This window comes from Strigops habroptila, chromosome 4 (assembly GCF_004027225.2).
Source record: "Strigops habroptila isolate Jane chromosome 4, bStrHab1.2.pri, whole genome shotgun sequence".
Classification (NCBI taxonomy): Eukaryota; Metazoa; Chordata; class Aves; order Psittaciformes; family Psittacidae; genus Strigops; species Strigops habroptila.
Genome location: NC_046358.1, coordinates 74,912,932 through 74,926,754, shown reverse-complemented (window position 1 = coordinate 74,926,754; position 13,823 = coordinate 74,912,932). Strand labels below are relative to the sequence as shown.

The 13,823-nt window shown below is 40.1% G+C and overlaps 1 protein-coding gene across 12 annotated transcripts in view; it reads left to right on the top strand.

Moving 5' to 3' along the window:
• Positions 1-13,442: 13,442 nt before the first annotated feature.
• The window catches only part of RBFOX1 (RNA binding fox-1 homolog 1), a 1,252,174-nt gene continuing 1,251,793 nt past the window's right edge, over positions 13,443-13,823 (top strand). For 4 of the 12 annotated variants that reach the window (XM_030482292.1, XM_030482283.1, XM_030482278.1 and 1 more), the window contains exon 1: positions 13,444-13,734. In XM_030482292.1, the coding sequence (XP_030338152.1) occupies positions 13,507-13,734 (228 nt within the window). In that variant the 5' untranslated portion in view covers positions 13,444-13,506. Of the gene's footprint in view, positions 13,735-13,823 lie in introns of all 12 variants that reach the window. The other 8 variants (XM_030482277.1, XM_030482275.1, XM_030482298.1 and 5 more) reach the window with 4 other exon arrangements.

The following is a 13,823-nucleotide window of genomic DNA, read 5'->3' as shown; positions in this document are numbered from 1 at the left end:
GATTCCACCACTTCCCTGGGCAGCCTGTTCCAATGCCTGATCACCCTGTGAAGAGTTTTTTCTTAATATCCAGTCTAAACCTCCCCTGGCGCAGCTTGAGGCTGTTACGTCTTGCCCTAGCACTTGTTACTTGGGAGAAGAAACTGACCCTCACCTCACTACGACCTCCTTTCAGGTAGTTGTATTTGAATTTGTTTAATGCATAAAACCAAGTAGACCTAGATTGTTGGGGCTGAAAAGAAGCAGCAGCTTGGGTGGTGGTGGAGAATTAGCAGTCTGAACTACAATGGCAATTGCTTGTGCTGTGTTACACAACTAGTACTTGTAATGGTTTAAACCTCTTACTGGTCAGGGTGCCTCATGATAAGGCCAGATTTGCAACAAAAGAAGGAACACCCAGTTCTATTACAAAACTTTGGTCTTTAGAAATCTCTTTTCATGGCTTGGTAATGTGATACGCTGCTTGTAATAGCTCTTCTTCAAGTGAGAGATTGAGTTAGGTGACGCCAGGGCTCCTTTTCAACAACTTTTTCAGCAGGTGGTTTTTGGTGGGGGTTTTTTTGGGTTTTTTTTTTTTTTTTTTTTTTGTTTTTTGGGGGGTTTTTTAATCAAAATGTGTTGGACTGAGACCACTCAAAACTTTAATTGTTTTGCATATCTGTACTAAAATAATGTTTAAGGGTAGGGGAAAAGTAGCAGAACTATCAAAACATTTGCTAGGGAGATAAAATTTAGCATTTATTTAATATAACCTTACAGAGACACTTTGTCTATGTAGAAAACTGATTTTTGAGACTTCAGTTCTATTCTTTGCTTTTCTTTATCTGGAGTGACTACCAGGTCAGTCCCTTAATTTATGCCTCAGTTTTTCTAGGTACAAATATCTAGAAGAATTACAGATGGGTTTCAAGAGTCCATGTGTTTCTATTGATACATGAAAACAGGCATTGAATAAGTTAGAAGCAAAGAATACTATGTAAGAATGTAAGAAAAATCATAGATAAAAGCAGAAATTCACAAAAAATATCCAGAGGTGAATGCACTGTAGTGTAACTTGGTGGACTGTGTTTGTACACAACTATAATATGAAGAGATGGATTTCTTTTAACTGAATCACCAGCATAAGATGCTGAAATCTTTTTATCTGGTCTTGCAGATCTGCTGGGCCTTATCCTTCAGGGCACTGAAGGTAGAGTGAGGTGGCTATATACATCTATAGTCTCCCAGATGATCCTCAAGGAAGGAGCTATATAGTGAGAGCAAGTATGGTGAGATCCATCTGTTCAAGCATATAAACATTATAGTTGTATTAAATACTTCAATGAAAAAAAAAAAACCAAAACCAAACCCAACCCTATGTAACTGTAAAAGTTGAAATGTGGAGCATTCATTCTTTATTAAAAGATTTTGAGTAATAGCTTTCAACTTGATACCTAAACTTAATGGTTTGCCTAGGTGGAGCAGAAATGATCAATCAGAGCAAAACAACTCACACTGCATGCGTTAGTCTAGCTGCTGTGGAAGCTGGCATCATTATTAAATTTAATGGCTTCCCTCCAGGACTTCAAATTCTATGGCATTTAATTACTTCCTTGTGTGGTTTACACTGCAAAGATACAGCTGTTTAAACACTATTGATAAATAAAGGGGAGACCTTTAAAACTGTCGAGATGCAGAGGCTCTGTCTCAATTTTAAACAGATCATTCAGGTCTGATTAAAATGCAATACATAAAACTGCCCTTATCGTAGAGCATGCTGGCAAATGCCAGCAAAGCATTCTTCTGAGTTGTGAAACCTGGACACTGGTGTGGGTCCTCAGAGCACAGTTGCAGCCTCCTGGGACCAGGCAGGATTTGGGGGAGAGGTTTTTGGAGAGTTGGGGGTATTCATCACTACTCTGGTAGGTGTGCTCATATACCCTGTTGCTTATGAGTGCACAAGTGTTATGGCTTTGGACCCTGCCACCCAAGTTTGTTTGCTTAAAGCATGATTTGCCAAGTCAGACAATCTGCCAGCAAAGATACTCCTTCTAGATTGGGTCCCATCTTTTCCCAGTTAACTGCATTGATTGGAGAAGGTCCTATCATCATATTATCTAAAGCCCCAGCAATGACATCAGCCGTGAAGACAGGCTTTGGCCTGCATGACACCTTTACCTGCACCTTCTGAGGTCTGACTGGCAAGATAATGATCATTGGGGCCACTTGCCTGGTCAGTTGGTCTCCCAAGGCTCTGAAGTCCTGGTTGAGCTTGTCCAGCTAATCCTTTTCAGTGCCATTGGTGCCCTTATGCGAACAGCCACAGTGCTCCCCTCAAATGGCTCCTGCTTATGTGTGGCTTCCAGTGGGTTGAGCCAGTTCTGGAGAGATCTGCTGCTGGCCAGGCCCTTGCTCCTTACTGTGATTTGAAGAACCAATGTGAGGGATAAAAATCACATGTCCAATGGTTTTTTGTCAGTCATAAGGATAGTTAGCAGTTCCCTGTTTTAATATAGCCACATTCTTTGAGTTATAAAGTATTCTTGCTGTTCTGCCCTAAGGGACAGCTTTCTCACAGAGGTTTATAGGTGCTCCTATGGTAAAATCAGGCTAGCCCCAGTGAATTAGTCTGATGTAAAGACTGGCATAATCTCATCCTTTAATGTTTATAATTTCTTGGTGTCTTATCTCCCATGGCAGATTTCTTCTTGTAGGACACATACGTTGTCCAGTACCTTATCTGATGTCTTGTCATTAGTGTGTAGAGTACTTTATAGGGCTTGTTCTACTTTGGGCCTAACTGTAAATTAAATAGGCTCCTTTTACTGCTAGTTCTGTGGAGGTACAGCAGTTGGCTTGGGCTTGTTGGTTGTTTTGGTTTTCTAGTTTTGCTTTTTTCCCTTTCTAAAGAGAAGGAATAAGGCAGTCCTTCCCTTGGTCCTGTTTTGTAGAGGATGTTAGACTGATTTATTTCCATAAAGGTGAATATGAGAGTTAATTCTCTTGCTTAGAAAAATACATTCTGGAAATTCAAGGCACTAAATGAAGCCTGGTGATTGTGCAGAATCAATACTTGCATGAGAGAGAGGAAACGTATGTAGATGTGGAATGTCTTTGCATTCCAGGTTTCGTTTCTGCACGAGACCTTCTCGCCTTCTACTTTGGTGTGTCTTTAAAAATATTTATTTCATCATAGCTACATCGCAAACATAACCTATTTATGAAATAAGTAATACTAAGAATGAACAATGGACACTTAAGTGGTTAGGAGTCTTTTACCTGAAATACTAGACTCATTTTTGAGGCTGATATGAGCAGATATGGATTAATCTTTTCTGTTGCCCTCAGGCGACTTTGTAACTACTACCCCTCAGCCTGCTCTATGTAATAGCAGATAGTCAGATGTTAGTTGTGGCTTATTCCTTGTATTAGAGACTGCCTGTAGTGTTCTCTTGAAATTTCTGCTCTCTAATGTAAATTGGTTATACAGCACTTGGATACCTGAGATAATGCATGAATAAAGGAAACTAGATAGCAGCCTTGCCTTTGCTGTTTGATAATAGGAGCAGGAGGAGGCCAATAATCTAGCTGCATTTGCTACACACTGGATGGGTTTCTGTAACTGTGTCATAAAAGGCTCTGATGGATCAGGAGATACCTTTCAGTCCCATGTAAAACTGAACCCTCATCAATCATGAGACACTCACAAAAGGCAGAGACAACATCTTTCTGCTTCTGAAGGAAATGGGATCTCTTCCTTTCAGGGCTAATGCTTGGAGGAAAGTGAACTTGCTGAAAACTGGTTGGGATCGTATGCTTTTTTTTCCACTAGAGTATCTGTGATAGTAACTTACCTGCATTAGAGGCAGTAGGATTCACCTCCTGCTTTGGATGTTGGTCTTTTTTCTGTGGCTCAGGTGGTAACAGACACCCAGAGCTACACTTTTTCTTCCTTTGGCTATGATAAGATTGATATCTTCTATGGAGGAATGCTGTAGCTGAGTTATTTCTACTTCTGTTGCTTCCAGGTTGACCTAAACTGGCCTGTTTTTCAGACTCTACCAGCTATTCATTTGGTTAAACTGGCTACTGGATGTTAACATGTTTGGTCTTGACCTGATTTCCTCTTTACTTCTGCAAGTATAGACAAAGAGTATTGCTTTTGACTGATTAGAGTCCATTTATCGTATGTATGGATTATGGTGGTATCTATTGGTTCTAGTTATGATCAAGGTTCTGTTGCCTTAAACTTTTTAAAGCATGAAGCATGACACCACTCCAGAAAGATACAAGGCAGAGACAAATGGGATGTGATGTACAAGCAAAGCAAGAGCTACAAAGTGCAAGGGAAACAAAGCTTTTTAAAGAAGGGTTTGAATGAGGCTGTGCAGAAGGGGGAGGGGTAAAGAAGGAGGAGGCACTGAAGACAGCAGAGGTTGTAAGACGAAGATGCTAGGTGGACTGGAAGAATATTCAGGTGACAGTCACCATGCCTGAATGGTGACTGAATGTTACAGCAGTTACTTGATTTCTTCTAGCCCTCTAATTTGTGCCTTTGTCTTTTCCTGCTCCTATAGTAAGTAGCATTTCCAGTATTATGATGATAGTCTTAGCTTTTGAGCTGACTATCTCTGAAACCACTGATAACACTTTTCTTGTCTTCATCTGATCAAGATCTTATTGTAAACTGGAATAATACTGGAAGGAGGAACAAAAAAGCAAAAAACAAACCACCGCAATGAGTTTAGTGAGAGCCAGTTGCTACATTTTTCAAGCTGCTTGTTTTGATTTGTCAGTTACTGCCTTTCAGTCCTGTGCTTTGTCACTGTTCGCAGATGTGCCAGTGAATTTGGGAGATATGTAAGAGTTGCAAAGTGAATTTTTGTTCAAAGACCAAGGAGAAAAGAGCAAAGGGCAGCTTTATAAGTCTGAGCTCCTTCAGACACATGCCTTGGTAATACAAATAAGTGTATTTCAATGCATGACAGCTGTTGCTGCCAAAACTCTGAAGTTTGTTCCTAGCATGAAATCTAATGATGAATGAAATTAAGGCTTTGGAACTGCCAGTACATTATTAGGCCTCAGACACAGATGGTGGGATAGAAAGCACCACAAACCAGAAATCTTTAAGGGAAAAAGAGTTTTGTGGAGAATAGTTTTCTTGGTGGTACTATGCAGGAAAACCTGACCTTTAAACCTGGCAGTTTCATGAAGCTGCTCTCTGCTAGTCCATATTTCTGCATGTTCCTGCTTATACTGTTTATTCAAAACTTTACAAGGATGCTCAAGTGGAACAAAAGAGCAAGTAGAACTACCTTTCAGTATCTTCCTTCTGCTTTCCTCTTTTGTACTTGCCTGGCTGAGGGGGGGCACAATTAGTAGGAAGCAAATTTGAAACAAGCAAGGCAAGCTGTATTAAAACACAGCAAGGGAAGAGAAGAGGGTGACGAACTCAAAACTTAGTTGTCCTCTTGCCTGAGGCTTAGTCATGTGGTAAGACAAGCAGATCTGTAATATTAACTATACCATCTATTAGGAGCTTGAGTGGAAGCTGTTTGTTTTATGACCTAGGATGCTGAAGGAAGAACCTAATCAGTTCCTGTACTGGTCATAAAAAATAAATCAGATGTAAATGTCCTTGTCCTTCTTCTATCCTTATCTACCAATCTGTTTTGCCTCCAGCATGGGAGCATCAGGGCCCTGAGAGAGCAGTAATGGACCTTGGTTGCACTGAGCAGCCTCAGCTGGCCTCCTCCTGACTGCTGGGTGGGGTACAGGTGGTTCTGAGACAGTCTTATTAATTTGTCAGGATGATATAGAGATTCCAGAAATTCTCCAATTGCAGAAGCTTGCTAGTTCCCTAGAATGTTCGGAGAGCATTTAGCATATTTAATTTTTGAGAGGGTGTTTCAAGGTACTAAGCTTTCCGACTAACAGATGTTAGTCAGATTACTTGCATTCTTTGGGTCAGATACCTTTTGCCTGGTTTCTGTACTCAAAAAGGTATTCTGGATGATTTATCCAGAGATGTGTATCTTTGAGGCTGCTACTGTCAAAGACTTGCATTGCAAAGAGTGTTCAGTTTGTCAGGGGGTGTTGAGGTCAGTGTGACACCGCTGTAGAGTTGTTTTGCCAAGCAGCTTTATAGCATGATAGTGTCTGAACTTTCTCTCTGGTAATTTAGAAAAACAGGTCTGGTTTCCCTGAATTGGGATAGGGTGTTTTTTGTGGTAACTTGATTTTCTTAGAGGCAACAACTTGCTGAAGAAAAGTTCGAACCAGCTTCAAGCTTTTCATTGGAATTCAAAACGCAAACTGTAAGGGTTTTAAAGTTCGTGAGCCAGCCTGAGATCTGCTGAAAATGCAGAATCACCCTTCAGAATGCTTACCACATGGCCTCTGCTCCCATCAAGGGGAAAGTGGTTTGAATACCTTTGGCTAATTGGCACAAAAATGGTGCCTCAGGAAACATGTTGTTAGAGCTGTGAAATGAAGGTTACTTTGAAACTTGTATTAAACTGCTATCATTCTGATACAGTCAAGTCCAAACTCCTTTCAAGTTAGGAGGTCTTTATTAAACTGTGAATGGCATATTTTGCACCCTTGTCCAGTCTTAATTGCACAACAGAAGTACAGGACTAGCCAACACAAATGGTTAGTAACCGAGAATGCAGAGATGCTTCTCAGGTTCTATTCTGTATTTGTTTGTTTTCAAATGGGTAGTCCAGATATTTCAAAATAATTCTTTTATGAGATATTACAGTTTAAGGGCATGTAAACTGAAAATTAACTTTGTGCTTAGGTATGTTTAATGTGACCAGGTAAGCAATATTCCATCACAGCCAGGGTCCTTTCAGTAAGCTGACATCAAAGCACTTAGGCTGGTGCAAATGGTGAAGAAAAGCTTTCCTCCAGAGGACTTAAAATAGCATGAGAGAAAACATAAACTGTTTGTTATCTACTTAGGATTTTTCTATTTGTGTATGGGTGCAAATTAGTTGGAAGCAATGTTTTCAGGCTTTATGTGGCCCTATTAAAAAACCAAAAGCCAAAAACCCAACCCAAACAAAAAACAACCAAACACACCCCCCTCCCCCACCCCCACCCCCCCCCCCCAAGATAGGAAAGACCTGGGATTTTTATATTTTCTATATAATGGCTTAATCTACTTTGTACTCAGCAGGTATGAATCCATGAATCTTCTGATGAAACTAGATAATTTGAGATGGTTTCTTGTAAAAATTTAAACACTTTTTCCTGGCCTGTGTGGTGATAACTTTCACATAAGTGATAATGTTATTACTCTGCTCTCCAAAGAGTGACTGTTTATTGCAGCAGCTTGAAAACTGGATGATCAAATTCCTCAAAACAGTTTAGGTATCATTATTGATTAAATGGGAGACTGAAATTTGATCTGAAAAAGTCAGGCAGGGCAGTAGGTGACATGTATTGGTAGTTTCTACCAATAACTGCCCACTTGAATGGATGTTTGACAAGCATATTCAGAGGATGAATAGGTTTGGGTGTGCTGAGACTGATGTGAAGGATGGAGGTGGATCATACAATACGTCTTGTATGCATTATGTAGGCCACAGGGAAAACAGTAATTGCTTTGGTTAAAAATTAATGCTGTTGTTCAATTAACTACCATATTCTGTCCTATAGGCAGATTAGTGACGTTAAAACAAACCAGCTCTTCCAGTTAAATGCTTACTTTCTCTACTGTGATTCAACATTATTAAGGCTCAAGATTATCAATAATGGGACGCTCAGGACTTGCATGTTAAACATTGTTTAATTAAAGTCCATAGTGCTGACTAGTGATAGGCAAGATGTTTAGTTAAGGATTTCAAAGTGCTATGGAAAATTATACAGCAATAATCTACTTTCTTATGAGGGATATCATGTCCACTCTCTACCTGTGGAGTTCATGGCATGGTAAGGATAATGGAGAGAGAAACTCCCACACATACAATGTTTTTTGTAGCAAGAAAAGTACTGGGTCAACAAAGGGAAGAATTGTCTTAATAACTGTGTTTAATAATAAATACAATCTTTGGTTTGACTTAAATTTGTTGAATTGTAGATTTGAAATGTCTTTGTTTCTAATCCCCTTTGACTTAAGAAAGGAGTTTTTGGAAGTGGATTAAAATGTACATGTATATATCGGCCATAGTTGTGCCTGTCTTGCATGATGATCCTGAAGGTGGGACATTGTCTGGTCATCAACTAGGTATGGTGGCAGTGGGAATTGAAATTGATGTGTTACCCTGCACAGAATGCAACTTGTAGCTTTGGAGAGAAACTTGAGGATGCAAACATTGGGCTGTTTCTGATCCTCCAGGGCAGGTGGTCGAAACAAACCATATCATTTGGTCCCAGATTGGAGAAGCAAGCCTTTCATTGTCTGTGGATGACCATGCATCTTTAATGCTTACTGAAGTCCTGGCACATTTCTGGTAAAGTTTGATAGGGGTGTTTTGGTGTCTGATCCATTCTGAAGGATTTAATAATGAACAACATATCCTATTCTGTTTTTTCATATGGCCACCATAGCAGATGTAACTGTTGCCTCCAAGTGTTCTTCCTAAGCTGCAGTCCTCCCATGAGGTGCACATAGCATGCAGGGACTGTTATTCGGAAGGAGGATTTGAAAAGGGAAAAGAAGTTTGATTTGTAACAAAACAGGCATTATGAATACATAAATATCTTTGCACCAAGAGGGGAGATTTAGATTAGATAGGATTAGATTAGATTTAGCAAAAAGTTCTCGTCTGTGAAGGTGGTGAGACACTGGCACAGGTTGCCCAAGGAAGCTGTGGCTGCCCCATCCTTGAAGGTGTTCAAGGCCAGGTTGGATGGAGCTTGGAGCAACCTGTTCTAGTGAGGTGTCCCTGCCCATGGCAAGGGGGTTGGAACTAGATGATCCTTTCCAGCCCTAACCATTCTATGATTCTGTGATTTCTATAGTTCTGTCTTTCGCCACATCTAACCTATTGCATGTCATCTGCAAGGGGCTATCTTGAAGTTGCCATATTATGGCATGAGTCTAGTTCCAAAGTAGTCATGAAAGCTATAGAGGCCTTTGCAAATACCTACAGCCTGTTCTAGTACCTCTTGAAGAACTTTGTGAAGGTTTGGAATCATACCCCTAGAAACCCAAATGTCTCAACAGTTCTAGACTAAGATATCACTTTGGTTTATATGAGGACATGTGGCTTGCAATTATATTCTGAAATATACAGAAGCCACTATGTAAAAAGATTATTTCTCTCTCCGCTCCTGGTACAGAGCAGAGTACGCGTATAGGGAAACCTGAAGCTATAAACAATGGAGTCAGTGTCTCTGATGTTTCTCAGTGAACGTAAAACAATACTAAAGAATAAAATATTTATAAGCTTTTAGAAGTAATTATAAAGATGAGATGTGGAGGGTAATTTGGAAGCAGCAGCAAAATAAATGAAAAATTAATTTTCCATAATTATTGGTTCATTTTCAGACTTATTAAAAAAATAAGTTGTCCTCCTTGTAGCAGTAAGATGTGTAAGATGTGCCAAATTACCTGATCAAGGTAAATGTACAATTCCATTCTCCTCCCATCAATGGGATTTTACAAGTGGGTAAGTTGTCTGTTATTTTTCTTTCCTTTTTTTTTTGTTTTTGTTTTGTTTTTTGTTTATCAGAGCACATATGAAAAGAGATCTGAGCTTTTGCTGCTGATTATATTGCCTTTCATTGGCAGGACTGGCATTTTATGTTCTCTTGCAACATGAATAGACTTACAGAGCCTATGTTTTCACTGGAAATAAGGCATACATTAGAGGGCTTTAAATCAGAATACCAGTCTTACATTGGCTTGCAAGTGAGGGTGAGCTAAGGGAATGCAACAAGTATTCCATTAAACATCATAGTGCTCTGATACAAATGTCATTCTGAGGTAATATGTGTCATTTTACTCATTAAGACACTGAAATCTATGAATATTCCAAACTTCTATGTCATGGTGGTTGTGAACTGGTTGAGTTGAATTGCAAAATCACTTTGGAATGGTCTAACTCTGCTTAGACTGAACCTGTCTGCTTTCAATGGAAGTACAGTTAGGTGAAAATATCATCTCTTGGCTCATCTGTCCTTGAAACCTGAAATTCACTGTAGTTTTCTAGAAGAGTTTAACAAAGAGATCTTTGCCATGTTTAAGCTCTGAGAGATTAAGTAGGATGCAAATAATGCATCCTGTAGAATCCTGGCATTCTACAGGAGATGAAGTTCACCCCTTGAACTGAAACAACTGTCCTTGATATTTCAGTTGCTTATTTGTAAAGTAGATGTGATAAAATAAACCTTCCTTACATCTGAGTGTGATGATGCTCAGTCAGCAGGTTTTTTTCTCTTTCCACCTCTGCCCAAACCCCTGTCTACTCCCTGGTTCCTTGCATCCAAATCCTGTGGTGCTTGGTGGAGGCCAGGCTTCGCAGCAGGAGGCAGCACAGTTCTGTCATGCCTCCAGCTGCCTCATGGCTTGGTGTGCTTTGCTCTTGAACAAAAGGTGGAGATACAGAAGCGCAGGTTTCTTTGCCAGTATCATAGAACACACAAGCATGTGCACAGCTATCCAGAGCATAACATAGAGAGCTGTAGTTGCTATCCCTCATGTTCCTCCAAGCTACTGCTCCCTGTGTGGTTCTAGATAAGCACTGATCTTACGTTTTCTTTGCTGTTAAGAGTGGACACCTCTGTGAGAAGGTAAACAAGGGAGAAACAAAGGTGCGATGGAATTTTAGGGTTGTCTTTTGATAACCTGCATCGCAGAATGTGTTTGTATCTCTCACTCACTTGGAGCACTGGTGTCTCAGTACAGTGCTATAGGATGCTCAACATACCTGTTGTACTTAACATGCCTTACAGCCCAGGAAGAGACGCTTACTAGATTTGGACTGACTGCTGTGAACGGTATTGCATATGATACCTGTGGAAGTCTGGCTGTTCTGTTTTGTTGTTGATATTTTTGCATATTTTGGCAATGATTCCAAGCAGAAATGTGTTGAAAGCAGGTTGTGCGAAATTTCCCAAGGGCTCAAAGCACTTTGTTAGTTGGTTTGGCATACCTTCTTGGTTAATGGTCTCTTAGATTTTAGTGAGTTGTGCTAATTGCTCTATTTGGCTCATGATCAGTTTTGCGAAGGGTTCTGTGAGGAACCAACATGGGACTTGAAAACTAAAAATGCTTGTTAAATGTAAAGTGACTTCTCTCAAAAGAAGGGAAGGGAGTGAATATGGCGGAGATGCTAGCTGGTCAAGTTAGAAAGCGAAACAGTAAATCAGGCTGACATTAAGCAAGAGATGCAGCAGTACAGAGTAATGAAGGCAGCTAGGTATGTCTGTAGCACTGACTCTTCTCCCAGGTTGATTGCTTTATCCTCTTAGGAAATTTATAATGATCTGAAAGATTTAGACCATGTTCCTGAAGTGAGCTCAATGCGTAAAACCTGCTGCTCCAACTTGAACTTTCAGGGTATGCTAGTGTACTGCAGAACTGCCTTATATCAGGGATCCTCTTAGTTCAACATGCTGTAGAAACATAAAATATGATTACTAAATATTCTTGCCATACAGTATTTGCATGCTAAGTAACAGGAAGCAAAGGCCTGGCCAATCTCCTCTCCCTGAATACCAACAGAATTTATTTGTTGTCTCACCATTTCTCCTTTTCTTTGCATGAAAATGTTGACATTTTAAAAATGTTGACATTTAAAAAATATTTGGTTTTAATTAGAAATAAAAATAGACTATCTGTCTCTGTAAATTTTAATTTCTTCAAAACCAGAAGCTATGCCACAGAAACAAGGAACTGGATATTTTATGTTTTAATTTGGAAAAAGCGGACTCTGCCTATGATCAAGACAGCCTGGAGACAGAAGTGTGCAAGGAGCCAGGCAGCTGCCTGGCAAGCACACTGGCGAGAATGTGGCTGGAATGGTCACTGCCTGCGTGGCTGCCTGGTTCCACTTCAAACATGAATAAAGTACTGGTAGAACTGGCAAGTTCTTGCAAAGCACTTGGATTCTATGAAATCAAAGCTTTTGGATGGAGAATGGATCCAACCAAAATTGATGCAATTTACTGCTATCTGCCTGAATAGTATAATAGTTAAACTAACATTTTTGTTTCAGGATTATGTCTGTATTTTATGTAAGTTTGGGGAGTATGTAGAAATGATAAACTAAACAGAAAACATGATTAAGGGATGTGATGGGACAAGTGTAATGGAAAAAGCAGGTGTGAGTGGTGAAAGAGAAAAAAGAAAGCTTCAGGCTTTTGCAGTTTGACTGCTCCTGCTGTGTAGAGCTGCACTTTCCAGTGTGGGGGAGATGATCTGAACAGTTGCAGAACTCTTGAAAGAGCTCCAAACCAGAGGGAAAGGTGGGAAATGCTGTTGGAAGTCATACCTTTGTTGAACACTGGAAGTACTAGACAGTGTGATTAGATTCATTCATCCACAACTGACTGGTAACCACTTCTGAAGCCTACTCCTAAGCCCCTGACTGGTGCATATCTAGATATTTGCGGAGGGCTTCTTAGGGATTTACTTGGTTCTACAAGTTATAAAGAAACTCAATTAAATCTACAAGCCCTTAAGCAGAGAAAACAGAAATACTACCTTTTTTAAACTCTACTTTATATTGCCTTCTGTATTGGGAAAAATGAGGTAAAGCAGCATATTGTAGTCTGTATGTGAGAGCAGTAGGTTACTTCTTTCTTAAAGCCCAGATATTACACCAGTCCTTTGATATGTGTTGGTGTTTTTTATAAATTGGCTGAGAGCAAAAAGGATCTCTGAGAGGTCATATTGGATTGTCCTAATCTCATTTAATCTCATTCCTGCAGCTGTAGGACTAGAACGCATTGTGCAAAACTGATGTGATGATATGGAATGTGAATTTAGAAGATAAAATGGTCATTTACAAAGTAAGGACACCCTTTAAAAGAAAAAGCTATAATGAAATAATTTTGAAAGAAGCTGTTTGGAACTAAAGCAATCTTTACCTTTTAAGGGGTAATCATTCTTGACATCAGTAACAGTATAATAACCAAACCCACTGTGTCCCTCAGGGAAAGAGGTAAATTTGGATTTAAAGAAGGTGCAGAAAATATTTTGTACTTTAAGGAAAGGCAATTACTCTGGATCAGTTAGAACAGGAATACAAGGGTTTTGGCAACGTAAGCAGTAGGATTGTGCACACAATCAATATAGGAAAAGTTATTACTTTTTATTAGGTGCAGGGGATGGAGCATAGAAAGAAGCTTGTGCGCAGCGTGCACTGGAAGCCGTCGTCGGGCACAGTGCTACCCAGTGATCAGCAGAGGGCGGCAGAGAAACAAAAGTGCTATGTGCAGTTCCTGCAAAGGCTTCGAAACACCACTGAAATTTTTAAGAGGAGCGAGAGCACATCGGAGCTCTCAGAAGCCAAATCCCCTTCAAAAAGGCAGCTTCATCAGTCTTTAGAAAAAGTCCATAACACTTCAAAAATGTCAAATTCCTGTGGCAGCCCAGAAGACGTGGTGAAGCAACGAGGCAGAGATGGCAAGATGAGAAGAGAGGACGTGGATGATTCTCAACCTGAGGAAAAGAGGTTGAAGCTGGGGAATGAAGGAGGAAATATTGGGAAGGACAGAGGAGCAGCAGCAGCAGAAGAAATAATGCCTTGTTTAGGCAGAGAAGAGCCTGTGCCTGAAGGAGGTGGTGAAGGCAAAAGTGTAAGTGAGGATCTTTAGTGGCTCCAAGCTGGGAAAGGGGGAAGGGCCATGAGGTTGCCTTTGAAATTATTTGTCACCCTGAAGTTGTT